At 47.1% G+C, this 27,570-nt stretch overlaps 1 protein-coding gene across 8 annotated transcripts in view; it reads left to right on the plus strand.

Annotated features, from left to right (window-relative positions):
* EPN1 (epsin 1) overlaps window positions 1-27,570 on the plus strand; it is an 835,995-nt gene that overhangs the window by 621,753 nt on the left and 186,672 nt on the right. For 4 of the 8 annotated variants that reach the window (XM_069606915.1, XM_069606959.1, XM_069606925.1 and 1 more), the window contains one exon: window positions 15,468-15,569. The exons of the other annotated variants lie outside the window; for them this stretch is intronic. In XM_069606915.1, the coding sequence (XP_069463016.1) occupies window positions 15,468-15,569 (102 nt within the window). The remainder of the gene's footprint in view (window positions 1-15,467; window positions 15,570-27,570) is intronic. 8 annotated transcript variants of the gene reach the window in all.

Here is a 27,570-nt window from a genome sequence, read left to right on the forward strand (position 1 = left end):
GCGGGGCAGTGGGGAAGTCCTGGACAGGGGTAGCTCGCCTATAATGGGTGAGGGGGCATCGGTCCAGTGACACTCTCACCCGTTCTGGAGGAGCTGAGGAGCGAGTCCAGTGAAACACTGAGAGCTCCCTCGGTTGCTTTTTCTAGCTGAGAGAACGCTCATGGGCTGGCTGAACTGTCAAAGGGAAACACTGTTTCCCTTTAACAGTTTAGTTCCCCATCCACACATGCTCAGTGAGCCATGCAAGGCTGGGGCCGTTTTGTTTCGCCAGCCTTGAATAGCTCAATGGAAATGCTGGCTGGGGAACTGCATGTTTGTATGTGTGAGGGGGCTCCTCCGTCTCTTCGCACATACAGACGGAGCAGGGCATTTCAGAACCCACAATTAGGTCCCTACATGCATGTGCAGGAACCAGGAAGGTCTTGCTTACCGATTCCTCTTCATGACTTCATGATGCAGGAGCTGAAGTACTGGGGAGGAAACTTCAGAAACTGTGCTGAAGGGAAGTTTATGTATGTATATGTATTGATGCATGTATACGTGTGTGTGTCTGTGTTTGTGTGTGTGTGTGTCACACCCATAAACCTAAATACTCTGTACTTGTCTAAATGTATCTTTTAAGAACTGGACTCTAGAGAACATATAGCATGCCTAGACCTACTAGCAATCTTATAATGATTGCTTGGCTCCTAGAGTGCTTTATTAGTGTTCTCTGGCTAGAATGCTGCTCTCTCCTCTTGAAGAGGAGTGCCTGGCACGAGAGTTTGTTGCAAACAATCTTCCCCCTCTGGACTGTAAAAATCTCTTTTGTTTCTAGTACTGTACAAGTAAGCTTGAGGGAGGAGGAGAGGATGGGGTTGAGTTTGTGATTTGGTGTATGTGTTAGTTTTTTTTTAATCATACTGTCAATGGTGCCTGCAAACTAACATTTGATTGTGCTCCTGGAAACAGCAGGTACGTTTTTAAGAAATATTTTCCTTAGCGAACAAAATAACTAATTGCAAGGCCTTAGACAGGGTTCTGAAAAAATTTAGTGATCACTCAGATCCGCTTGCCTCTTTAACATGAAGTACTCTTACGTCCTGTCCCCTTTCCTCCATACTGTATGGGCGTCCCTCCCAAGAGACGGGAGACGGAACCTTTTTCACCAGACAAAACCGTCTTCCCCTTTAAATTTAGAGGCGCGCGGGGGTGCGGCCCAAGGGGCATGCACTGGCCTGACTCGGCCCTCCGGTGCCACACCCCAGTGCCCTTTTCCACGTCGACAGCAACAGGTCGAATTCACCAGCGCTCCTGAGTTTGGCTTCGGCCATGTAATTCCACGTGCTGATACTACTTCCCTTTGTCTTTTTCACTGTAATCTATCTTATCTTTCCACCCGGACCTAACATGGTGGTCCAGGGACTGCAAGATGGAGGGACATTGTTCGTCTTGGATTGCGAGCCCCGCTTCCGATTGCATGAGGCCGCGAAGTGCAGCTGAATCCTCCTCATGCTTAGTCTGGTGTGCGGCACAGCTAATAGGACCGCTGCCAGTAGACCTAGGAGATACCACCATGCCGAGGTCACTCTTGATGCCCGAGATTTTGTCCTCCGATGGGAAGACCTTCTCGGAGCACGTGTCCCAGATGAGGCCCAGGAAGGTCAGTCTGCAGCTTTGACTTCTTGAGATTGAGCGAGAAGCCCAGATCGTGCAGTGTGTTCATAAGGGCCTGGGAAGACTGGGGAACCGCTTCCGGAGATGTATCCCTGATGAACCAGTCATCGAGGTATGGGTAGATGTGGAGGCCCTGCGCTCGGAGGGCCGCCACGGCATTCATGAGTCTGGTAAAGCCCCTTTGGGCCGAGTTGAGGCCAAAAGGAAGGACCTTGTAATGAAAATCGAAGCCCATGATCCTGAACCGTAGGAAAGAACAATGGGGCTGCCAAATCGGGACATGCAGGTACGTGTCCTCCAGGTCCAGGGAGCACATCCAGTCTCCCTTGTCCAATGTCTGCGCTATAAAAGCTGGCGTAACCATCTTGAATTTTTGCGGGGGTAGGGAGAGGTTGACGGTGGAAAGGTCCAGCACAACTCTCAGGCCCGTCTGGTTCTTTTTCTGAATGGCGAAAATCCTGCGGTAAAAGCCAAAGCCTCGCCGGGAGGCTGGGACTTCCTCCACTTCCTGGCTCTCTACGAGCGACCGGATCTCTGCCAAAAGAGTTGCTGTCCCAACCTGTGAGAGCGGAGGGGAGGAGGGAGGAGAGGTTGGGATAGGAAGGCGGTACCCCTTGGATACTAAGAGGATCCAGGGGTCCGCGAAATTCTGGCGCCAGAAATGTGCATGGAGAGCAAGCCTGCCCCCAACCGGAGACATGTGGATCCGAAGGCCATGCTTTCTTTCCCTCGGGACCTGATGCTGAGGAGGAGGACTGGAAAAAGCCCTTACTTCCCCCCGCCCTTTTTTGTTGTTTGCTCCGGCTTTGTGACGGTGAGCAGTCCGGCTGTCTGGATCTGTGTTCCTGGAAACCGCGGAACCCTCCATATGTACGACCCCTTTCTGGGCGCTGATGAGATTGGGTGTACAATTTGGACGTGGTCTTTTTAAGAATGGATAAAGACTTTGCTGTTTGTGAGCTGCTTTTCTTTTTGTCCAGCTCCTCGCCCGTAGAGCAGTGGAAGAGGTCTCGCATCCCAGTCCCCCCTCGAACGGTAGATCTAGAACGCGCTCCTGGACATCCGGGTTGAACTTTGTTGCCTGGAGCCAGGCCGTCCTTCTCCTGTCTGTGGCAATACAGATGGCACGGCCTGAGGTATCGATATGACCCACTGTGGATTCCATGAGGTCATGCACCACCAGCTTGGCCTCAGCTAGTCCCGCCTTAAAGCGTGATTGGCTCTGCGAAGGGAGTTCTGGGAGGAAGTCCGCAATTTCCCACCAAAATCTCTGGTTGGCTGCAGCCAGCATGACATCGGCGTTGGCTTGACGTAGATGTAAAGAGGCGTTGGAATAGAGTTTCTTGCCATATGCCTCCAAGATCTTATCCTCCTTGCCTAGCATCGCTGCAGATGAAGAGGCAGAGGATGAATGGGGCTTGCAGTATAGTGATGCCGCAGCAATCACCGAAGAGTGTGGCTGAGTATGGACCGAAAGCAACAGTATATCCCCCTCCACCTGCCTGTACGTGGTGTCCAGGCATCGACTGACCAGCTGGGCGAAATGGGGTTTGAGTCGCCCATCTTGACCAGGGAGACTACATCGGTCTACATAGGAATCCCCGATTTTGGCAGAGGGGTGTCGCGTGAGGACTTCAGCCAGAACACCCAAAGACAGCTGCTCGACCTCGGGTTGGGGAAGGCCCAGGTACTCCGCCAAACCAGCAAGACGTTCGTGGAAGGCCCTGGCTGAGGATGGCGTGTCCGGATCCTCCTCCTCCTCCTCCTCCTACTCATCAGTATCCTGTGTAGGATATCCTGTGGAGGAGGAGGAGGAGGAGTAGTTGGCGCCGGAGGCTCGGGTACAGAGACTGCAGAAAGAGGCTGAGGAGGCGGCGGAGGTTGCCGAGCTGGCTCTGGAGCCGGCTGCACCGGGGCCTGGGGGCCCGATGGAGGCGTTTGTGGTGCCGCTAGCATGGTGGGAATGACTTCCCTGATGGCGTCCTTGATGATGGCCCCCATCTGAGGTGACTTCATGAGGCCGAGAAACTTCCAGAAGAGAACCTCCTCATTGCCCAGAGAGGGGGTAGAGAGTAGCTGCTGGAGCCTCTCCATCCCCCTATCCATATGGTTGCCACGGAAAGATGCCCTGTGCAACTTAGGGGTAGACTGTAGGCCACGTACCTGGTTGAGGTCAGTCCCACCTTGACACTCGTTCTTCACCGAATTCCTGGAATGGCGTCGGACGGTGCCTCTTTCTGGCACGGCAGCCATTTTGTTGAGCTGTCTGCCACGTGCCTGCGAGGCGGTGCTCAGCCCGCTGGCCTGGGCCTTGTCCATGATTCTTGCGTGTGGATCACGAGGCCTACCCTGCTCCTCAGTCCTTGGCCTGATAGGTGTGACACCCTCGACCCGGGGCTCGGTAGAGCTGCATTTAGGCGCCCCGTGGACGTGTTGCCAGTAATAGGGCACAGCCCTTCGGCCATGGTGCCGATAAAAGTGCGGGGCCCCTCGGGTGTAGACCCAGTAAAAGAACTTTCCGGTCCCTCCAACACTGCGCCCGGGAGGATCCGAGGATCCCTCGACCCAAAGGCCGGTAGCTGAAGCAGCCTCGGTGCACGTGCCGGTAGAAGGACCTGTCTTGTCCCTCCCACGTGGGAGAGTCACTGGGAAGGAGTCTCCCTTGTGGGGGGCGCTGTAAAATATCAGCCCTACATTGGGCCTGGTTCGCTGCTTCACAAAGTTCTTGAGATCCTCTGGAGGCGACTTCTGGAAGAGTTCCCTCCATCTTGCTAGTCTTTTTTTCAGCACCTTCGAGGACGTCGGGTCACACGCTGAACAACCGTGGTCTGGGCCAAGACAACGTAGGCAGAGAGCATGGGGAGGGTCTGAAGTTGGGAAAAGCCTGCTGAACCCTGTAGAAATCGACATGCGCCAGAGAGAAGCGTGACTCCTGAGGACCGAGTACCTGAATGATAAGACAAAAAAAGACAAAGGGAAGAAGTATCAGCGCGTGGAATTAAATGGCCGATGTCAAAACCAGGAGCCCTGGTGAATTCGACCCGTTGCTGTCGACGCAGAAAAGGGGACTGAGGTGTGGTGCGGCGCCAGAGGGCAGAGTCAGGGCAGCGCATGCTCCCTGGGCCACACCCCAGCGCACCTCTAAATTTAAAGGGGAAGAAGGTTTTTTTCTGGTGAAAAAGGTTCCGTCTGCCGTCCCATACATTATGGAGGAAAGGGGACTATGGACTAAGAGTACATTAGTCACTACAGTGATTAACTTATAATGTCATATGCATATCCTGTTCTGGCAAGCAAGTCCTCCTTATTGACTGCAAGATGGTATTTAACAGTTTACACTTTGTTGTCTGCTCATTGGCAAAGCTATGTACATGGGACATTACTCTTCAACTTGAATTTAGCTTTGTACTTGGACCTGTGTAGTGATATAAAATTGGATCAACAAATGAAATGCTTGCCTCCCTGCCTTGTAAGTTGTACCTGGTCAATCTACTGAATACTTGGCCAAAGATAACCGTATCTGCAGGTTCTATCAGGTCAGCAGGTGCTGCACATGGTCTGTGGAGGTGACACTATTTTATTGCACTTCCATTGGCCCTAAGCTTCACCTTAACCAATTAGACCCACCATTTTTCATTGAGACTTGAAATAGTCATGCATATGTGAGGTGCAAATGCAAGTCCAAGTAGATTGGAAGAAGAATCTGGTTTCTCGTACCTGCTCGCAGTGGAGGGGGCAGCGCTGATAGATTGCCCTCCTCAACCAGCATTATGAGTAGCCTTGACCAGCATCTGAGTCTAGATTTAAACTGCAGTACCATGCCCCCTCCCCAGTTGAGGAAACCAGGGAATGGGAAATCGGTCTGTGACAAACCAATAAAACAAAACCTGGGGTGTCACCACCAACCTCAAATGACTGTCATGGATGTCCGACAGAGGAAAGTGCAGATATAGGAAACTAAGCTGTGCAAAAACACATTCCATCTGGGAAAGGGTGAAGTTAAAAGCAGCGTGGCTTATCAGAAGGCTAAAATTACACACCTACCAACAAAAGTGGCTTCTACTGAGAAATTAATTTCCACCTGTGAACATTGCCTGAGCACCCGCTAAATACCTATCGCCGGTTTAAAACTGATGCGAGAGATGCACTTTTCCATTGGCTCAAACTCATTCGGCAAAAGTGTGTTTTGAAGGTATTTCAGAACCACTGCTGATGTAGGCATCTGGTAAGCCAAACGTAGTGGACCTGCAAAATGTGCACAGCGTTAGCAAGCACTTACTTGCTGCAGTAGCTGAGCAATAAGGTGTATATAGTAAGTAGATCATGGGACTGGTGTAAAGTGCAGTAACACTTTAAGATGGACATGGGATTGTCAATTGTCGACACAGGGAAGCATACAAAATATACTTTTGTTAATTAACACCACATGTGCATAAAGTTAAGAACGCTTCAAGCTGTAAAACCGCATGTACATGTACAGATCACAATATAGGTGTCAAATTGAGACACCAACCACCAGTTAAGATAACAAAAATGCAGTGATTAGGCAATGCACCGTTATAAAGTTTAAGTAAGTGGAAAGCAGTTGTTAGAATAGATCACCTTATAAACTTTTTAGGCACACCAACATTTTAGTAGACCAACCCTATCTTTCAAGGTAACACGCTTGGGGTACATTGGGGCAGGGGATGGGGGGCAGGATATAGAATAGTTAGCAAAGATCTTCTATAAGATTCAAGGGGGCAAAATTCAATAGGCTGGTATGCGTGTAGCAGGACAATTTGTGAGACAGTACTTGCAGGTTTCCTCTGAAAGAAAAGGGTGGGCAATCCTAGGTGTCTATGGGGACCTCAGACAGGATTCCTATACCCCGGTTCCACCACCAAAGGCAATTGAAGGGTAGGACATTATACCATGTTGGAACCAACGGGGAGAGTGGGGAGGGCAAGAAAAATGGTATGCAGACTGGCTCTTTGAACCCTGACCAAGAAGACTAATGACTCCAGATAAGGTAGGGTCTCTGGCAATGACTGCTTTCGCTGTTAGTTGCAAGTTTGGAGGTCCAGGGGACACGGGTGCAAAGGTGGCTTAATTTGACAGCAGAGGGTCCAGCTAGTTGGCAGTTCCGTCCTCAACTTCCAGTTCAGGATTTCTCCAGGCCGGAGGACCTCATGCTTTCAATGAATGTGGACCTCTGCTTTGGTACTAATGATGAAGATGGACCCCAGGGATGCTGAAAATGAGAAAAGCAGTCTTGGTGACCAAGCAATGGTATGCAGGTGGGGGTGAACAAAGGACTTCAGCTTCAGATGGACAGCAGCAGAGGTTTGGAGTCCGTGTCCCTCAAATAATTCACCTGGCAGGTTGCACTGCACTAGAGGCTGTGCAAATGGCCCAGCAGAGAGGTGTCCTCACTTTGGATGGTGCAGGCCAGCAATGGACCCCTCGCTTCCATGAGTGTGGAGAGGGCTTTCCGCAATATGCAGGAAAGGTGACCAGTTGTTCCCAATGGCCCAAGGAGGGAGACTAGGTGGCTTCTTGTACTGGTCGATAGAGATCCAAGCTTTGCTATCTCACCAACAAACAACGGGCATGTCTGACGTCAACACGTTTGCACACATGAACTCCTGGATAAGACTGAAGCACAATCCATCCAAAAGTGAACTCATGGACTGCAATGAGATACCACTAAACCACGCAGCAATCCCTTGGCCTTTTGTAATGTGTGCCTCCCAACAGGTTAAAGGTATTTTAAGACCGCACGTTTTCCAACTCTGCACCTTAAAACACATCATGTCCTGCCTAAACTTCATGCACAGGACCAAGCAGTTGTGTCACTGGTATTATCATGTCTCTGCTATGCCAACATCCTTTACCCACTCTCAACCACATTCTCTCTGTGGCTTCCTGTGCTGGGACTATTCAGTTCTAGCTGATCGACCTGCATAATGGTTTCAGATCCCCTCCTGAAATAGAGTGGGGTGACCTCTGCCCAACTAGCAAGCTACCTACAACATTCAAACTGAGTGGTTGTCCAATCATGGATAGCCAGCTCAGCCATTGTCATGACTTCTTCCTGGCTTGGATGGTGATTTATGGTATCTAGAATCCCCTGCCTAGTCTTAATCAATTCCGGGCACACACAGGCACTTCCGAGCTCTGGACAGAGCCATCTAAAACATTGTCCCATGCAGCCATTTCATAGCCCCTGGCTGGGAGTAAGGCTGCGACCAAAGACACTGAGCCAAAAATGCAAGGCTTGCACAACAATGTTGGACATTTTTGCCACTGTAGCAGTAAAAGGCCTACCTTGTGACGAGCAAGTACAGAGGAGAGCACCCATAAACTGTAAAAATAGGGTACAACTACCAGCAGCTTGTGTGGGCTACAATGGTTAAGGGGGGGGGAAAAGCGAGCACAATGTCCCCCTGCACGACTGTTCATAAGGGAGGTAGTAGTGTTGCACAATAGACTTAAATGGGGGACAGGGTCCCCCCCGCATAAGTGGATTTAAGGAAACACCAGTGGCACACAATAACATGGCTTAAGTCAGTGGCTGAGGTTAAAAAGGTGCCTCACTAAAAATAGGTCAGAATCAGTGTCATATATGCTGAGTGTGGGCTTTGAAAGAGATGGAAAAAGCTGCAAAAAGAAAGTCTTTCCTAACGCTGCGAGACTAATGGGGGTCTCCGAGAAGAACGAAGTTAAGGACCCAAACCTTACCATGTGTACCTTTTATTTTTTTTGTTAGCTTTTTTTTTTTAACATTTTGTTATTGTTTTATTAACACAGTATATAACTTACAGACTCTTATACATGTTGCATGACAATATGCTACCGATTATGTATGTTAGTACTGTCCCCAACTCCCCTTGCCCAGCCTATACCACCCCCATTTTATGCTACTCCACATCGAACTGTGCTACACATATATATTATCTCTAATCCGCCGTTGTGACAGGACATTTGTTGCCCCTTTGGGCCCCATTTGCACGAGGCCATCAATTCCTGTACCATATGCTTCCACAAGTCTAAATCTGTGTTTTGTTCTTCATGGTCCCGGCGGTCCGCCTCTTGCCACACTGAGGTTTCTGCCTGCATTTTTTGGAGATCCCTCCACCCCTGGTATACATCAGGACCCTTGTGCGCTTTCCAACCCATTGCTATCCTATGTTTCGCCAGAATGTACACCGTATCTTTCAGCTTGCTCACATGTCTTGCTTGCTTTGGACGCGCAAAGGTACCAAGCATACAGGCTGTGGGAGATCCTATGTCTGCTATACGTGCCTTGTCTAAGGCCTGGGCTATCTTTTCACAATATTGTCGGATCATGCTACAAGCCCAGAGCATGTGAAACAGGTCCACATTGTTACGTACAACTGAATCAGCTGGAACCTTTCATTTCTAGACACGTTTTTATGATACACTAGTGCTCTCTACCATACTGCATCTGTCAGTTGCTCCTGCAATTCTGCTTCCCGCCCTGCCTAGTCTGCTCCAGCATATCCCTGCCCTGACATTAATATCTCATATATTCTAGACACTGCATGGCCACCTTTGAAAATATCATAGAATTTTTCCATTCTTTCATCTTCCTGTAGCACCCAGTCAGTGCCTGTCCATTTTCAGCTTTAGCTTGGTGAGGAGTGAGGCATATATTATGTTGTGACTCGTGTATGCCCATTTCTGAAATGAGTGCCCAAAGTCCATTGGTCTACCCGACTGTAAAAAGTCTCCCACTGTCACTACCCCCATGGGTTCCCAATACTTCCTCACAATCTGTCTGAGTTGTGAGTCCTTGGCTTTTAGTGTCACCAATGGGATCTGTGGGAAGTAGGCTGATTCCTTCTCCAGAAAGCGACATGTCCTATGCCACATCCTCCTCCGAATCATCATCAAAAGCAGTGGGGGTTTTGAGACTCAAGGTGTCTCAGTCCATATCACTTCCCTCAAAAAGAACAGGGTGCATGCTGGCTGCAGCAACCGTGTGTCCTAGGTCTGCTCATCCGACAACCAATTTGTGATGAATTTTTTGACTGCGTCTAGCGAGGCCACAGCATACAGGTGTGAGCTGTTATGAGTTGTTATGAGTATTATCGATAATATGGTGTAACCTCCTCGTTGCATGTGATCTTCCTATCCGGGACATATCCTGCTTGGTCCGGGTGTATAAGCATAGATTTTGCTGATTTAAGCCTATTGGCCAGTAAAGCTGTCAGTATTTTCACGTTCTGGTTAAGCAGCAATGGGGGTCTATAAGATCCGCAGTCAGTGTCTGGCTTGTTGGTCTTTAACAGTGGGACAACAATAGACTCTCGTAACGTCATTGGTAGCATGCCTGTTTCTAGCGCCTCATTTAGCATCGCAAGCATCAGGGGTACACAATCAGCCATTAATTCTTTGTAAAATTCGCTAGGTAATCCACCTTCCCCCGGGGCCTTCCCTGTTGGCAAACCTCTTAGTAGATTCCAGTTCTTCTCTGGTTATGGGGGCCTCCAGCTTACTTGCCAGGGCTTCATCTATGTCTGCCACCTGTGTTACTGATGTTTCTGCATATAACGCCTTGTAATACTCCTGAAAGCGCTTGTTTATGCCTTCTAGCGTCCTACAAACCTCCCCATTGTCTCTCGCATATCATGTCTCGTTTAGACTCACTTTTGTACAGTCAGGCCAGCAAGCGTCCCGGCTTGTCCCCTTCGGTGTGTTACCTTTCTATGTATTTTTTATAGCTGTTTGACCAATATGTCCCAGTGCTCCAAACACTCTTGTTGCAGGCTAGTGACTTCTTGGGCCTTATCTTCAGTTGTGTCCCCTGCGCATTCTGACTTCCAATTTAATTTCAAGCGGAAGTAGGCAGCCGTATCATGATTCGGTGCATATGTGTTGATAATACAGAGCCCCCTCTGTCCGACAAGATCCTGTACTATAATCATCCTCCCTTCATCTTTAAAAGTCTTAAGGACTTTGAATGGCACAGCCGGCAACACCCATATCAGGCCCCCCCTTGCATGTGTAGAATATGATGAGCCCAGAGTTGTCATTCCACTTCCGAGCCAGGGCAGTTAGTTTCCCCCCTGCAAGATGTGCCTCCTGAAGGAGTTCTATGTCTTTTTTTTGGCGCTGCAGGTATGTCATGATCTTATTTCGTTTAATATAACTGTTCAGCCCTCTTAACATTCCATGAAGCAATTCTAAGTTCCCTGATCATAAATTGGTGTTTGTGCATGCCTCAACAGTCCAATGCGCGCATTTCTTGTGTGGATATATAGGATAACTCCCCTCTAACTACCCCTATTCCCATTAAAACCCCCGCCCACAGTTGCCCAGCTCAATACTTTGTGCTCAAGCATCCCTGCTTCTCAACCCCGCCCCAGTAGCTTGTCCTGGTGCCTGGGGTGCAGCAGGCTGATACTTAACCGCTAGTATCTGTAAACAAAGAAACTCTTAGGTGAAGAACACTTCGCCTCCATGCGGTCCTGGAGGGAAACTGCACCGTTGGCTCCTGCAATCTGCAAATTTGTTATTGGTTGTGTTTCTTATAAACCTGGTCGCCCACACTGCACCCTGTCGGCTGGGTCCAGCCATATCCTTCCGGCCCGTCCATAGGCTTCCAGCCTGAGTATCCCTCGTTGCTCATCTTATTGACCTCTCCAGTTGGCAAGTTTTCAGTGTCCATCCATTTATGGGCAACGTCCGGGGAATCAAAGAAGATGGCTCTGCCTTTGCCTAATATTTTCAGCCGTGCTGGGTACAGCAGCATGTACTTGAGATTTGCCACCCGCAGCCTTCTCTTTACCAATGTGAAATGCATCCTCTGTTTCTGCACCTGCAAAGTGTAGTCCGGGTATGGGGTCATAGTGGCCGATGCTCACTGTATCATGCCTCCTTTGCGTAAATGTTCCAGGATCTATTCTCTGTCTTTATTATTTAAAATTCGGGCAATTATGGGCTGAGGCGGGGCTCCTGGTGGAGGCTTTCTCATCAGGGACCTGTGTGCCCTTTTCCACTGTGAAGCCTTGGGTGAGGGTGCCTGGGCCAATTGCTTGTAATAGTAAATTCTCTATAAAATTGGTGGGGCTCGCACCCTCTTCCCCTTCTGGGAGTCTGATGATTTTTACGTTATTGCGTCTGGCCCGTCCTTCTGCATCTTCAACTCTATCCTCCAGATTCCGCAATGTCCTTTAGGCTGGCTGCGTTCACTGCAACAACTTTTTCCAGAGTCCCTGTGCGTTCTGCGAGAGCCCTAACATCCTGGCTAATGGTGTCCATTTTGGATTCCAGTGCAATCTTAAAGACAGCTATGGCGTTTAGGACTTGCTGGGCTCCCTTCGGTTGGATCTGCTCTCCCTGTGGAGTGGAGGTGGAGTCCCTGGTATGGTACTCCCAGCCAAGTGCATGGATTTAGTGAAAGTGTACAATGTGGGCTGCTTGTACTTGTTTTTTTGTGACTTGGACGCCATGGATGGGTCTCTCTGTGCCGGTACTTTTGCTCCCCTTTAATATCACGTTTTCTTCTGGTGTGTTCTACAGGTCGCCAGTGTGTATTACATGCGAGCAGCCTGTTATGTTCAAGGGCAGCTAAGCTACCTTTCAAATGCCTCCAATGTGCTCCTCTAATGAGTAGCGCTACCTATATTGCCATAATGATAGCCGCTTCAGGAGACAGCCGCTGGCACCGAGATTTATTTCACCCTTGATATTGCCTGCCGAGGTCTGCCCCGGGCAGGTTGGCAATTACCAGTAAACTCCCCTTTGTATATATGTTCCCGGGGAATGTATCAGTACTCTGCCCCCCTTCAGGGTCCTTAGTCCAAGTTGGAAATTGGTTTACACCACACAGACCGCTTATGGTATATCTCAGCCGTATATGTGTGCTCCTTCACACCATACTACTGGCTTATACCCCCAGCTGGATCTGCTGTGTTGTGGTAGTCCATCTTTATTTGCAATTTGCCTGTGCTCCTGGGTCACACAGACTTAAGTGGTGCTGATACGTGTCGGCCTTTGTTCATATTCCTTGGAATCTGTGTTATGATCCGGTATGAGTCTCATGCCTCGACCCCACATGGGCCGTGCCTCCATGGGTGTCGATTGCCCTATGATGTGTGGCGCATCCTGGCGACTTGTTGGGAGAGTGTCTGCCTCCTCCTCTTCTGCTGTGAGCCAGGGCCGGCTTCTGCCTCTGCTCTCTGGCGGTGTTCCGATGCGGGCCGTCTCTGCCCGACCTACCGCTGAGCTTGCGGGACCTCCGTCAGCCTCTAAGGCCGCTGTCATTTCGTTCACGGCTCCTGGGCTCCTCCACTCTCCTCAGTGCAGTGCAGCCAATCTCTCCTTGGCTGTTGCTTCGCCTGCCTCCAACCCCCGGCTGATAGACCGGACCGTGCCTCGGGCTCCGAGCGGGCTCCAGCCAGTCATCGATGTTCCAATTATTTCCAGCCACCAGACTATCTTCCTTTGTTCTCTGCGTACACGGGCTTCCATCTTGTGTTCTCCATCATGCTTCCACCGCCGCCGTTCGGGTCACTTCTTCGCTCGTCCGTACTGATCACCACCAACATTCTATTTGCACAGGATTATGCCCATTCTATTCCCACATCTTGTTGAGCGTTGATATGGATCTCCTCACGCTGGGGCCGGTGCTATACGCCAGGATCATGCCGAATCGACGGGAGCTGCCAGGAAAGTGTCCCTACTGCATGGCTGAATAGCCACACCCCAATGTGTACCTTAACCTTAGTCCTACTCTTCTAGGTTCTCTTTGGAGTGCAAACCAAAAATTGAGAGTACATCTATATACAATTCTTGTGGAATGTGCGCCAACTCCCTTGAAAGAAGTTTTTTACGACACTAGGGTTTAGTGCGAACAAGTGGTCTGACAGAAATGGTCCACCCTCTGAAGGGGCAAGGAATCGTAGCTTTAAGTGGACATATAAGTAGTTTTGGGCACGCCCCAATGTATTGCAGAACCCAAGTAGACAATTGCTAAACCCATAAAGCATAGAGGAGGAATCACTTGGTTGCAAGATTGCAAGGACCAGATTGTGTGGCTGTAATTAGAAAATAGAAAGCGAGCACAGAAATATTGAACCGATTGTTTTGTTCAGTGGTCACATTAAAATATTGTGAGGCGGCACTGACGACTCATTAAGAATAAAGGTACAGGAGTTGGCTGTTACTTTAGCTGCCCACTTTCAAAATGTATGTTGCTAAGCCTTTCTGACTCTACAGTGGATAAGAGAATTTACGCAGCCACATACATCTCTAAGGGTCCAGAGACTCGCAAACGTCATGGGGAATGAATTGAGCAGGAAGAAGGCTGAGCGTGAATGAGTCTTTTTCGCTAGGGTACAACATTTGCACTACTCACTGGCCATTGATTGTTGATAATTGACTCTTGACGAGTAAGAAATTATGAGCTGTGTAGTATTGAGGTGGTGAGTGACTTTTAGTGGCTGACTATTAGCAAGCAACTTGAATTCTTAACCGCTTGGTTTTACCATCGTCCTGTATATATTTGTGGAATTACTCATACAAGAATGAATTATTGAATATCTTGAAGTAATTGGTTTTCACTGGATTCAAAACGAAACCGCTTAAGGCAGAGCAAATGATCCAACCCAGTTGATGCACTTCACAGAAGTTTCCTAAGTAAGTCAAAGAACCTTAGATGGGAGTAGTTAATTAACACTGGGGGGCTAGTTCATTGGCCACGTGTGAGGTGAATGGATACCATTTTAAGCTATTTCAAGTGTCGCGTGTGAGGTTAATGAACACCATTCTGAAGTATGTTAATTAGTGCCGCTGCAAGTATCATTCTGTGAGCCAGTGTTCTGTGCTTTAAGCCTCGGCGGATGTTTGGTTAAATCGGTACAAGATTCATTATAACCAAGCACAGACCATGCAAAGCAATATTTGAACTGCAAGTACACGGAGAGCCCTGTTTAGGAGGAGTATCAATGACGAAAAGTGTAAAGTACGTTTTAGATTGGTCAGTATTGCACAGCTTTCATTTAGAGAATTCTTGACTAGGAACTGAAGGTTGAGCACGGTACCAATGTTGCAATTCAATATGGGTTCTAAGAGAGGTGGAAAATACCTGGAGCAGTCAACCAACAAATGATAGTGGTGGTTAGACCCTAAATCTATTACAAAGGGCCTGCATTGATACAAAGGGGGTGGGGGGGCAGTAGTTGTTTAAAAGAAAGGAGAAACCTGAAATGTTGATCGTTTTTGGCTCCAAGTGTCAAGGGAGGGGAATGGCCATGCTTAATGGACCTGGTTTTATTGGATGTCATATTGGATATCTGCTATCTAAGTTTATCCACTCACTCACTTCTAGCTATATTTTTTGTAAAGAAATCTGTTGTGGTGTGGGTGGATTCCAACTTCAATAGTGATAGTTAAAATGTGAAGCTTCTACTAAAGCATGTGTTTTTCATAGTATAGCAACTTTTCTCAGAGATAGTTTAACACAGCTCTGCAACTGAGCAGATCTGACCTGGGCGATTCCAAGCAGCCACAAAATGGTGTAAAGGAATCTTCTCTTCACAGGCTATATGAACATTGTGAAGACCTTTTGAAAGATATGGCAGGGAGCCACTAGCTCCAACAGTGAAGGCGCCCTCTATGTAAATATATTTGTCATAAAACCAAAGCTTCTACGACATGAACCTAAATGACTCCAAGAGTCAATAGGACTGTTATGCATAGTATTCACAAGCTATGTAAGGCATTTGTTGATTTACTGGGGTGGGGGAATGGAACGTTTGTTTGTCTGTCTACTCTATGTTTGTATGCTCCTCCCTTCCCAGCCAGCACCAGCTTTGACAACTTCAGCAGCCCTGCAGATAGAGATGAATTTTTGGACTTTGACAGCTTGAGGACCACCCTTCCCCAATCGGGGAGCAGCACAGGTTGGGGACAACCTCCTCTTTGCAATGCTCGCCCTACTGCCTGGTGTGCTTTCCTGCCTGGCGTGCTTTTGCATGAGCTTACTTCTTGCCTATGAGATGCTGCTTTAAACTTTCTGCTTTATATTTATTTACATTTATTCCATTACTCCTGCTGGTTAGAGAATGTGTGCCCCCTGTGCTCCTGCAGGTGGCAAGAACTTCAGGGAAAGCTTGTGAGAAATAGCAATGCTCCATTGAATTAATGAACTAACTTGAAGAAAGTGATTGTAAGTGTTGCAAGGATTAGCCACGTATAGCCCTGCATCCTAAATTTTAAGCTTGCATGGCAGGTTTCCTGACTTTGCTGGACTGGTTGCATTGGTGGGGTCATTTTAACTGCAACCTTGCCAGTATCTTAAGCTGTATTGGGACAGTGTTTGCATGCGCAGGGAGTTGGTAGGCTTTATTTTGGTGATGGTGTCATATGTTTGTGTTAAGACTAGGTTAGACAATACTTACCTAAGAAGTTGGTGGAACAAATCAGCTTCCATGATGAGCATTGTGCGCTTCTGTTTTCTTTTTACCTAATTTTCCCCATCAACTTTGTAGTATACTTATTAGTGGGGATTGGAGTACTCTTTGCCTTCCTTACCACCCTTGCCTCCCATAATGTCTTAAGACATGTTCCCTTGTCCAGTTCTGTGCAGTAGAGAAGGAGCACCTTGAGGTCAGAATGCCTTCAGAGAGTTGGCATTTGACACCAACTTCCCAGGTAAGTATCTCCTCCCTGGAACCATAGATCTATAATTAAAAATAAGTATTGTGGGTGGGTTTTCATTTTGTGTTTCTTTGTAGGTCTTTTTTGTTCAGACTGGATTATTTAAAACCTCAGTTCTGCATATTTCTAATTTCTATGATAAAGTGGGGTTGCAGATGTTCTACATTGCATTCGAGTCTGATGTTTAGACCATTCACAAAACATACATAATTCAGTACAGCTGTGTTCCACTGGTAGCATCTGGCAGTTTATTCCTATGTTTATCCTATTTCCCCAAAACATGCGGTAAGTAGTGAAGTATCTCAATGATGCATGATGGAACAAGTTCAACTCTTAACAGTATTATTGTTGGTCATGATTCTGAACATTTGTTACTACACCATGGGCACATTTCCACTAAATAGGCATTTATCAACGCCATGCTGTCTAGTTTAGATTAACACAGATCTGCTCCTTCCAAATCTTTATTTCAGTGGTTCTTTGGCCCCAACAACTGTATTGCTCTACATAAATGAAACCGATCTGAGCATCCTCCATGTAATAATGGAATCTGGTTGAGATTTGCCAGCATCATTATTTTCAGCTTTTTCTATTTTGGATTCACATGCTATGCATTGTCTGCCAGTTTGTAGTTGGTCACAGAGTAGGACACCTTGTTTGCTAAACTTTGTTAGACATTGACAGGGGTGTATCAGCAAAAGGATCTATCATTTATGACATGTACATGCTACCTACTATTAAGTTCTAGTTGTTTCCGGCTTCCTCAGATTGCATTTTCTTTTTCTGCCTTGCGTTTCAGTCATGAAATGGTAAAGCCGAGAGAGCCTATGTATAGCCTCACCTCTTTTTAACGTGTTTGGCCTTATTTTTGTGTGACAGCAACTGGTTATATAGAAATGAATGGTAATGTTTTTGTAAATTTCTACTGTTTTAATGTCTGGATCACATGAATAAGACTGTTAAAGTTTAGCATGTCCTCTAACACATTTTACAATGGATAGACAAACAAAAGGTCCGTAGCTGATGTTTTTTACATACTCGCCAAGCAAGTGAATGCCAAGCTGACAAAAGGTTTAAGTCCAAGACACTTAAAACATAGACTGGAAAAGGTTGGATGGCTTATGAATGGAGGCTGATCAACCTGAGAGCTTGATGCCAATAAACCAACTCGGTCGAGATGTCTGAATCGGATTCCATGAGTCCCTTAAGACGTCCAAAGAAAGGATGGGTAACAGAAATAACCTTTCGAATGGATAGTGTCCATTGTATCCTTCCATGTATTTCTCATCTTTGATATATTTGCCAGTCTGCTTGCAGCTTCAGACATTGTTTTCATAGTAGTGGGCTTTTAGGCAAGAATTGATGTAGTAACCCTGTGGGAGACTACACAACACTTGTCCTCTTGGTATTAGGTATCCCACCTTTTGATAGAGGCCTGTACTACACACGTTAGTAGTGTAACTGAGCAGCCAGGCTTCTCTCCAGAGGGGTAAATGTGAGCTGTAGCAATGAAATCCACAAATACAAGTAACCAGGTAACACTTACACTCAAGGTTTGTAGTTAAAAATAGTTCTTTATGTATTTAACAGTTTTTAAATAAGCATTCTTTAAAAAGGGCAATGTAGGTAACAATCAAATATACTTTAAAATACTTTTCCAGAATCAACACACAGCTAATAGATGCTCTTTAGAGATGCTTTTGTACCCAATTCCTGCCCCCTGAGGTGACTTCACTAACTAGGACAGTAATGGCATTTATATATCACTAGTAAACTTTGTAGATTTTCAGGTTTGTAGAAATGGAAGATTAAGGGAAGGAAAAAGGGTTAAACAGGTTCTCGGAGCATGTGAGCACTTAAATCTTCCAATGAAGTCTAGACAAAAACCGTTCCCAACAATAATTGTTAAAAACCAAGTAATAACCTCTAAGGGACAGTAAATATCAAAGTCAAATCGACTAGAAGAGTCTGCAAGGAATCGGACAGCCAAAGTCAATTGCACAGTGCATGGAGTTGAGGCACTTTTTAGATAGCAAAGTATTGCATAAAGTTAGAGTTTGTTGAAGAAAAATCACTGTAGGGTCACAAGCTGTTACACTTGTGAAGGGTAGAGCTAAAATCAACTCTAACAAAGTAGCTACTGCAAGTCTCAACTGAGAAGAGCAAAGCTAAAGACACTGAGGTAAGTACCCCTAGTCAGAACAGTACTTTTGGGTAGAAGACGAGTGGTCCAGCTGGCTTCTGTCTGGTTGCCGTGATGCAGATCCTGGGTTCCTGGGCCTCAGTCATCGGGACAAGAGAGAGGATGTCTGGAGGACTCTTGCGGGAGCAATTGGGAGGTCAGCGGCAGCTATGGGCTCTTTTCAGATCAGCAGCACTTTGCGATTTCAGCACTTGGTAAGCAGCACCACTGTGGTTCTTAGACATTGGTTGGGTTGACTTCACTCTTTGAGTCCTGCACTCTGGTGAGGGAACTCGAGCGCTCGTCGTCCTGCTTCGAATGGATTGTGTCCTCCCACATATTCCACATCTTAGATATATCCTTACCTTCAGCTTTGCTGCTTCGGAAAATATTTCCTCTCTCTCTCCACCAGAGGGCACTCCTCTCGAGGTTGCGCCATCGATGTCCCTCGGCGGTATCCGTCGAGCACCGACGTCATCCGTTGTATAAATGCCTCGAGCGCCCCGTTGGCTTCAGTTCCGTTTTTCCGTTAGCTTCGTTTCGGATCGTTACAAACGGTGCTTCAGTTTTTTGTGAAGAAATATGTCGTCTTCGTCGAACCCTTCCACACCAAAGACGGGATTTAAAAAATGTCTAAAATGTGTAAATAAAATGTCTTTAACTGATCCACATAAAAATTGCCTTGGTTCCGACCACCGAATTGAAGACTTCGGTTCGTGCCAGTCGATGACCCATAAGGCCTTAAAAGAACGCAGAGATAAACTGGCGATGGGGGAGGGTTCATCGAAGTCTACTTCGAAGGGGAGGAAAGACTTGGCCGAGTCTTCGGTGAAGCATTATAAAAAATATAGATCGAGGAGTAGATCCGGGAAGTCTTCTTCTTCGTCCTCCAAAAACACAAAGAAAAGATGGCACCGGTCTCCCTCTTGATCTTCTTCCTCGAAGTTATCTGAGGAAGTGATAACATGCCTTTCGAAACATGACGCCCCGAGTAAATGGGAAGCTTTTAGAGTTTCCATGTTAAAAAAATGTTGAGAACACGGCCCAGACGCCCTCAGAAATGTCTGAAGAAGACCATGCCCCTGCTCATGAGAAACGTGACAGGGGAAGATCCAAAACAAGAAAGTCCGACAAAAAGTTGTTGAGGGTGTCACCCAGGGACTCTTCCCGTTCACTTCATGAAAAAGACCTGCCGGTGCATAAATCGGAGGTAGAAGGAAACAAGATGGCGTCAAGCTCTCATAAGTCATCGAGGTCGATATCGAAAACGCCCTCTAAGTCATCAAAGATAATCGAGTACAAGACGTCGACAACTCATTCTAAAAAACTTGCGTCCAGTATACAGTCGGCATCTTTGAAAGCTCCTTCGACAGTGTCGATGGTTTCCACAATTCCCTTGACGATTCCTTCGAGGACATCGAAGGCTCCCTCGAAAACATCAAAGATTGTTGTGACAGCATCGACTCCATCAATGTATTCGTCGACGCCCAAGCCTATACCAAGGGGAAAACCTGCATTACCCGAAAAGGTTTTTCATCCTGAAAGTAGACATGATTTTTTCAGGACCATGACATCAATTTATGAAGGAGAGTTATCAGCAGATGAAGAAATTACCTCTGCTGGGGTAAAAATGGGCACAAGGCCGGTTCCTGAGGAATTAGTTGATCCTCAATCTAAAATACAAGATTTACAGGAATGCTTGCAATCAGCAAGTGGTCTGGATACCTCTCCAGAGTACGAATTTGATAAACCAGACCCAGCAGAACATGCTGATGCGGGCTACAGAAAATTAATGAATAGAGTCACTGAATTTATGGGATGGGGAAGAAATTCACTAGTCTATCAAGATGATGATATGACTGATATCCTTTCAGGAGCACCTCAGCAAGACCCCATACTTCCATTTCATATTGCCTTACAAAGGAGAGTTAATTCTGCATGGGAACACCCTGAAGCCATTCCAGCAGTTAATAAAAAAATTGTGTTGAAATATAGACTGTGTAATTCTGACCCAGAATACTTAAGCAAGCACCCATCTCCAGAAAGTCTGGTATTCCAAGCAGCTACCTCCACTAGAAATGCTGCATATCCCACAATCCCTCCGGATAGGGACGATTAAAAAGGTTGATGCATGGTCCAGGAAGATTTTTACGTCAGGGAGTATGGCTTTAAAATACACTAATGTAACTTGCACCCTGGCAAGGTTTGCATATACCCTGTGGGACTGTATGTCAGCGGCAGCGGAGCACATCCCAGAAGGTGAGGAACGTGATGGCTTTGTAGCCATAATAAGGGATGGAAAGGAGGCTTCGGGAGAATGCCTTCAATCAGGTTTGGACACAGCCGACAGTATCAGTAGGTCCATGGCGTTTAGCGCAGTGCTACGTAGGTTTGCATGGCTAAGAAAGTTGGGTTTTGCACTGGATGTGCAATCCAGACTTCTTAATATGCCATTTGACGGCTCGAGGTTGTTTGGCAGCAAGGCGGATGAAAGTTTGGAGAAGCTGCAGACCTCCAAAGCAGCAGCAAAATCACTAAGTGCCGCCATAAAACAACCTCAACAACGCCCCCACACAGGCTCATCTTCCTGGAGGGGTTGTCCTTTTTGTTTTTATTCCTCAATTGGAAGAGGAAGAGGACAGGCCAGTCAGAGAGGCCAAAGAAAATGTCCTCGGGGTCGAGGAAAAGGTGCTAGACCTGCCCCAGCAGCGGCATCTGTACCTTCAGCTGCAGCTGCCACAAAACCACTCTGAGGTTTTGACCCACAAGACCCCAGTGGGAGGCAGGATCTCGCAGCATCTAGAAGAATGGCGGGCCATTACTTCAGATGCTTGGGCACTGGAGTAAGTATCCCAAGGTTACTGCCTTCCTTTTCAAAGGAAACCTCAGAATCACCCACCGGATACAACTCTGTCAAACATCCGGATCCGCTCCTGTTGCAGGAAGTCTTAACCCTGCTACAGAAAGGTGCAATAAAACATGTACCTGTATTGGAGAGGAACAAGGGTTGGTATTACCCATATTTCCTCATCCCAAAGAAAGACGGAGGACTGAGACCCATCTTGGACTTGAGAAACTTGAACAAGTTTCTAAGGAAGGACAAGTTCAAGATGGTCACACTTTCTCAGATCCTTCAGGCTCTCCAACTCCAGGATTGGTTGATATCATTGGACCTTCAGGATGCTTACTTTCATGTGCCAATCCATCTCAAGCACAGAAAGTACCTGAGGTTTGCGATTGGCAATTCTCACTATCAGTTTCAAGTTCTGCCATTCGGATTAACCTCCGCCCCAAGAGTTTTCACCAAGTTGATGGTGGTAGGGCAGCAAGTCTCAGGAGAGGGGGGATTCACGTCTACCCCTATCTGGACGATTGGATGATCAGGGCACGTTCTCCAGAACAAGCCCAGGATCATCTGTCAGGACTTGTCACAAACTAGGGTTTTCTCTGAATTTAAAAAAGTCAAACATGATACCATCACAGAGACTCCAGTTTTTTGGAGCAGTCCTGGATACTTGCTCGGGCAAAGCCTCGCGTCCCGAAGGAAGAGCTGACCACATTCTGCAGATGGTAACAAAATTCCAGAATGCCCAGTATCTTCCGGCCTTTGATTTTCTCAGGTTGCTCAGTCTGATGGCATCCTGCATTTTTCTGGTGCCAGAAGCCAGATTGAGAATGAGATCCTTTCAATGGGCTCTCAGGACTCGGTGGTCCCAATTCTCAGGGGAAATGTCAGATCTGTTGCAGGTTCCAGCCAAAGTAGCACAGGATCTACAATGGTGGGCTTGCAGACATCATATCCTCAGAGGAGAATCTTTTTGGCAACCATGGCCGGAGATAACAGTAGTAACGGACGCCTCACTCACGGGGTGGGGAGCTCACACCAGCGGGTTGACAATCAGCGGTCACTGGTCTCCATCGGAGTCCAAACTACACATCAATCTTTTGGAGCTGAGGGCAATCAGACTAGCGCTGAAGGCCTTCCTGCCCTCTGTACGGGGAAAGAATGTCCTGATAATGACGGACAGCACGGTAGCCATGTACTACCTCAACAAGAGAGGAGGAGTGGGGTCACTACCACTGTGCAGAGAGGCGATGCAGCTCTCGTTCTGGGCAATACAAGAGGGGATTTCTCTATCTGCAATTCATCTAGCCGGAGAGCAAAACACAGCAGCGGACGCGCTGAGCAGGCAGAGCAGTCTCCCACGAGTGGGAGCTAGCTCAGGAAGTCGTTCAAGAGATCTTCACCCTTTTGGGAACCCCTCAAGTGGATCTGTTCGCGACCGGTACCAACCGGAAGTGCGAACTGCATTGCTCAAGGGAATTTCCCCAGAGAGGAGCTCTAGGGGATGCATTTGTGGTGGATTGGAAGTTTCCACTTCTGTACGCATTTCCTCCAGTCCCTGTGATCCGTCAAGTAATAAGGAGGTTGAGAAAGTTCAGGAAAACCATGATCCTAGTTGCCCCAGATTGGGCCAGGAGAAAGTGGTACCAGGACCTTCTGGACATGTCCATCTGCCCTCCAATACGTCTTCCAAAAAGAAAGGATCTCCTCTCACAAGAGGAAGGTCATGTTCTCCATCCGGAGGTCAACACACTCAACCTTCACGCATGGCTTCTGAGAGGTTGAGATATAAAGATTGGGACCTTTCGGATGACGTGATTGAGATTTTGCTTTCAGCCACGAGACCAGCAACCAAATCTCTGTATCGGTGTCATTGGAACAAGTTCAGTAACTGGTTCAGGGAAAAGAATGTGGACCCATTTCAATATAATATTCCCACAATTTTATCTTTTCTATTGCATTTAGCTAATCTGGGGCTCCAGGTTGGTACGATAAAGGGATACTTAGCAGCGCTGTCCATTTTCAAGCACTCGTCAGAGGAAGAATCTTACTTTAAGATACCTTTTAATAATTCAATTTTTAAAAGGTCTAAATAATGGGTTTCCACCAATACCTTTTCAAGTTCCTGTGTGGGATTTGAACTTGGTTCTGAAATTCCTTACATGCATTCCATTTGAGCCTTTACACACTTGTCCGCTAAGGCTCCTTACTTTAAAGACAATACTTCTTGTAGCATTGACATCAGCCTGCAGGGTAAGTGAATTACAAGCGCTTTCTAGCAGTCCTCCTCACACCATCTTTTATAAAGACAAAGTAGTACTTGGATTTAAGCCATCATTTTTGCCAAAAATAGTTTGATTTTCACCTGTCACAAAAAATAACATTTCAAAAAAGGTAGCAGGCGCTCCTCTCCAGAAAGAACATGGCATGATAACCTGTTCTGAGACGAGAGTTTGCAGCACACGCTTTTTGCTCACTGTACCTTTCACAAATGGGAAATTTCCATTTGCATATCAGTCTTTGTCCCGCCCACATGGGCAGTCCAGCACCGAAATGCTATGGCAATTCCTCTCTGAACAAGAGTACCACCAGCAACCCCATAGGCGTGCTGTTTCAGCCTTGTTGGGCCTCATCAGTGAGGTGAAGCTGTGCCTCTATGAGCACAGTGAGCAGGGAGTTCACGTCTGGTTGCCCCCAGGTAACTTAGGGTGACCAACCCCAAGTTCCTTGCAAATATTTCAAAAAAGGTAGCATGCACTCCTCTCCAGAAAGAACATGGCATGATAACCTGTACAGGTACAGTGAGCAAAAAGCGTGTGCTGCAAACTCTCATCTCAGAACAGGTTATCATGCCATGTTCTTTCTGGAGAGGAGCGCCTGCTACCTTTTTTAAAACAAAAAATAACATTGCCTACTTCTTACCCTCCACCTCATGCAAGTAAGGAAGAGGAACTGCTACATAGACTAGATCTCAGAAGAGCTCCTTGCTTCTATATTTCAAGATTGGAAAAAATACATCATTGTGATCAACTTTTTGTGGGATACACTGGCCTCAAATTGGGAATTGGTGTAACTAAACAAACATGATCTAGATGGATAATTTTAACAATAATAGAATGCTATAGACTGGCTGGGAAAGAACCAGCAGATGGGCTGAGAGCTCATTCGACCAGTGGCATGGCAACTTCAACAGCACTAAAAAGGGGTGTCCCTGTACAAGATATTTGTGCAGCAGCCACATGGTCATCCATGCATACTTTTATAAAACATTATGCTCTGGATTCGACTTCTTCTCAAGGAGCTCTGTTTGCTAAATCTGTACTCTATTCAGTACATGACTAGAAAAATTCTGTACTCTCACCTCCAAGACAAAACTGCTTTGGGAGTCTATCTAAGATGAGGAATACGTGGGAGGACACAATCCATTCGAAGAACAAGTTACTTACCAACTGTAACATTCTTTCGATTGGATGTTCCTCCCACGTATTCCTCATCGACCCTCCCAGCCAACCCCACAGTACAGTGTACGTGATTTACACTCTAAATTCTTTTAAGGCTTGGGTCAAAAGAGGCACGCCATTAACTACAATCCATGGGCTACAATATGCGAAAAAACAGAACTGAAGCCAACGGGCGCCCTCGAGGCATTTATACAACGGATGACGTTGGTGCACGACGGATACTGCTGAGGGACATCGATGCCGCAACCTCGAGAGAAGCGCCCTCTGGTGGGGAAAGAGAGAAAAAAATTCCAAAGCAGCAAAGCTGCAGGTAAGGATATATCTAAGATGAGGAATACATGGGAGGCACATCCAATCGAAAGAACGTTACAGTTGGTAAGTAACTTGTTCTTCTGGAGGGTCCTGGGGAGACTCCAGGAGCTTCTGGCCCGCTTGCAAAAATTGCCCTCGAATACAGATTTCTCGACCCCTGGCACTCAGTTCTTGGAGCAGCAAAGAAGTACAGCCAGTCAGGGAAGGTGGTCCAGTGGAGTTTGCCTCCGGGTTAGTTGGTCCCACTAACCCAAGGGAAGAAGTTGTACCTTCCGGAGCTTCTCTTGTCGATCAGAAAAAGGAGTTTCAGCACAGCAGCAGGTATTCACAGGGCAATTCAAAGGTCCAGGAGGATGCAACAAGGTTTGTTCACTGTGTCTTTGTTAGGTTGTTCTTCTCAGTGGTCGACTCTGTCTTCAGTACCAAAACCCTCGCCTTTAAGCACAGCCTAGCTGTCACTCAAACAGCCAGCCAATCGGGACTCGGTGCATTCAGGCTTCCCTAAAGACAAAGGACAGAGAGTTTCGGGAGACTCCCTCACTTCCTGCCCTTCCAGACACACTGGATCCAGAAGCGTGTTTCAGTACTGAAGCCCGCCAAAGGCAAAATGAACAAAGGGCTCAAACCTGGCTTGGCGCACAGAGTAAAACCCAAGAAAGACCTCACAACCAGAAAATGGTGAAAAAAGAAGACCGGGCTGTTGGGGAGAATTCTCTGTTTAGGCTGAATTTCCTAACCTAGTGAGTCCCCCAGCAGCTTTGCTGGCTTTCTGGAGTTTGTTTTTTTCTCCTGCCTAGAGTGAGACTCTTTGCATCCCACTCTTGGACATGATTTATGGTGTTCCTTTGAATGTTAATGTGTTTCATGGGCTATGGGGTCTTTTACTCCGTAGGGTCTCATATGTTTTTTTATGTGTGTTACACAGCACCCTCCATGCAGTAACACAGGGGTGTCATAGTGACCCCCCACCATAGACTCCATACCCTGGGACTGACTACTGTGTCCCAGGGCATGTAAAGTCACCATTGGCTGCCGGCCGGCACACCACTTAGCATGTTTGATTGACATCTAGGCTGAGTGAATGGGGGTGTGCTGCATAAAAGCAGGGCTTTTGGGACTGGAACTTCAGAAGTCACCACAGGACCTGAAAATCCAACGAAGGAGAAGCTGAGCTGACCTGCTACGACGACACCACCGGTGGAGCCCTGCTGAACCGACTCACCACTTCCCAACGACAGAGGAGATCTCCCTGCTGGAGAGTCTTCTTCCCCTGACTGGTGGGCACAACCAGTTTACCTTCTTTTCTCGCATCCCAGGACGTCTTGTGGTTGAATTCCCCGTGCCAAGCACCCCGGCAACCGGATAGCCACTCACCACTGGACCGCGAATAAAAGGACCGCTCCTTTTAATTGAGAAAACCGCGGCTGGTTTCTTCCCTGCAGTGCAACGGACTCCTGCTTTCCTCCCCGACGAGATCCTCTCTTCCCCCGGACGAAGCACCGACTTGCACCCGCTGCCAGGAACAACTCCCCCCGCTGGAGCGTTCTCACCATTTTAAGGTACCGTGTCCGCCAGGCCTCCCTTTCTAAAGATTGCTACAAGGTAACAATAAACCCTTAACCTTCTGGACTGGGCTAGCTGCCTTGACCATCTAACTGGTCCCTTTCTGTTGATCCAACTCCTTCTGAACTATTGCGAGACTTTTGGGCACTTTTAACCGTGTGACCTTGGACAATTTCGACCGGAGCCTCTTAAAGTGGGTCCGGCCTTGTTAACTTTGACTTTATGGTTGTAACCTGTCTTTGTCTCCTACTGTGTTTTTCCGAAAGTGTTGGGATCTGTTTCTATCTTTGCTCTGCCTTCTCTCCCTTTATAACTGATTGATTAGAGTGCCATCTTCGTTAAGTGCTCACCGCTGTCTGAAAATAAGTGTTGCTTTACTTAAGACTTGTCTAATAATCGTTGAAGGGAGTGTATATCTTTTAGTGACGGTGTTTTTGAACTGCTTGATATTAGTGCCAGTGTGTTTAACTAGATGTGTTTCTTTTAAATAAATAATTATATCTTGTTTACACCAAGCTCTGGTCAGTGTTTGCTTGTTCTACTGTGTTCTTTTGACCTATTGTGAATACTCTGTATACAGCCTAACTCTTCTTGAGAGAAGTCTGACTGCTCAGCCACAGCTACCAGGTAAATCTGGGTGGTACAGACGGCTACCAATTGGGTTTACTGCCAACCACCTGTAGTCTTAAATCTTTTGCAGTGGTCCCAGAGGGAACTGCACAGGTTTCTGCCTAACACGGGCCATTTTGACAAAAAGGTAACCCATGGGTGATGTACTGCAGCTGAGGATTCAGCCTGCGGTAGAAAAGCACAATGGTAGTAAAATTAAACCTCTGCCACCAGCCTTTTAAAGTATTAAGGGTAACATCCAAAATGTTACA

This window comes from Ambystoma mexicanum, chromosome 1p (genome assembly GCF_040938575.1).
Source record: "Ambystoma mexicanum isolate Mex_15411 chromosome 1p, UKY_AmexF1_1, whole genome shotgun sequence".
Lineage (NCBI taxonomy): Eukaryota > Metazoa > Chordata > Amphibia > Caudata > Ambystomatidae > Ambystoma > Ambystoma mexicanum.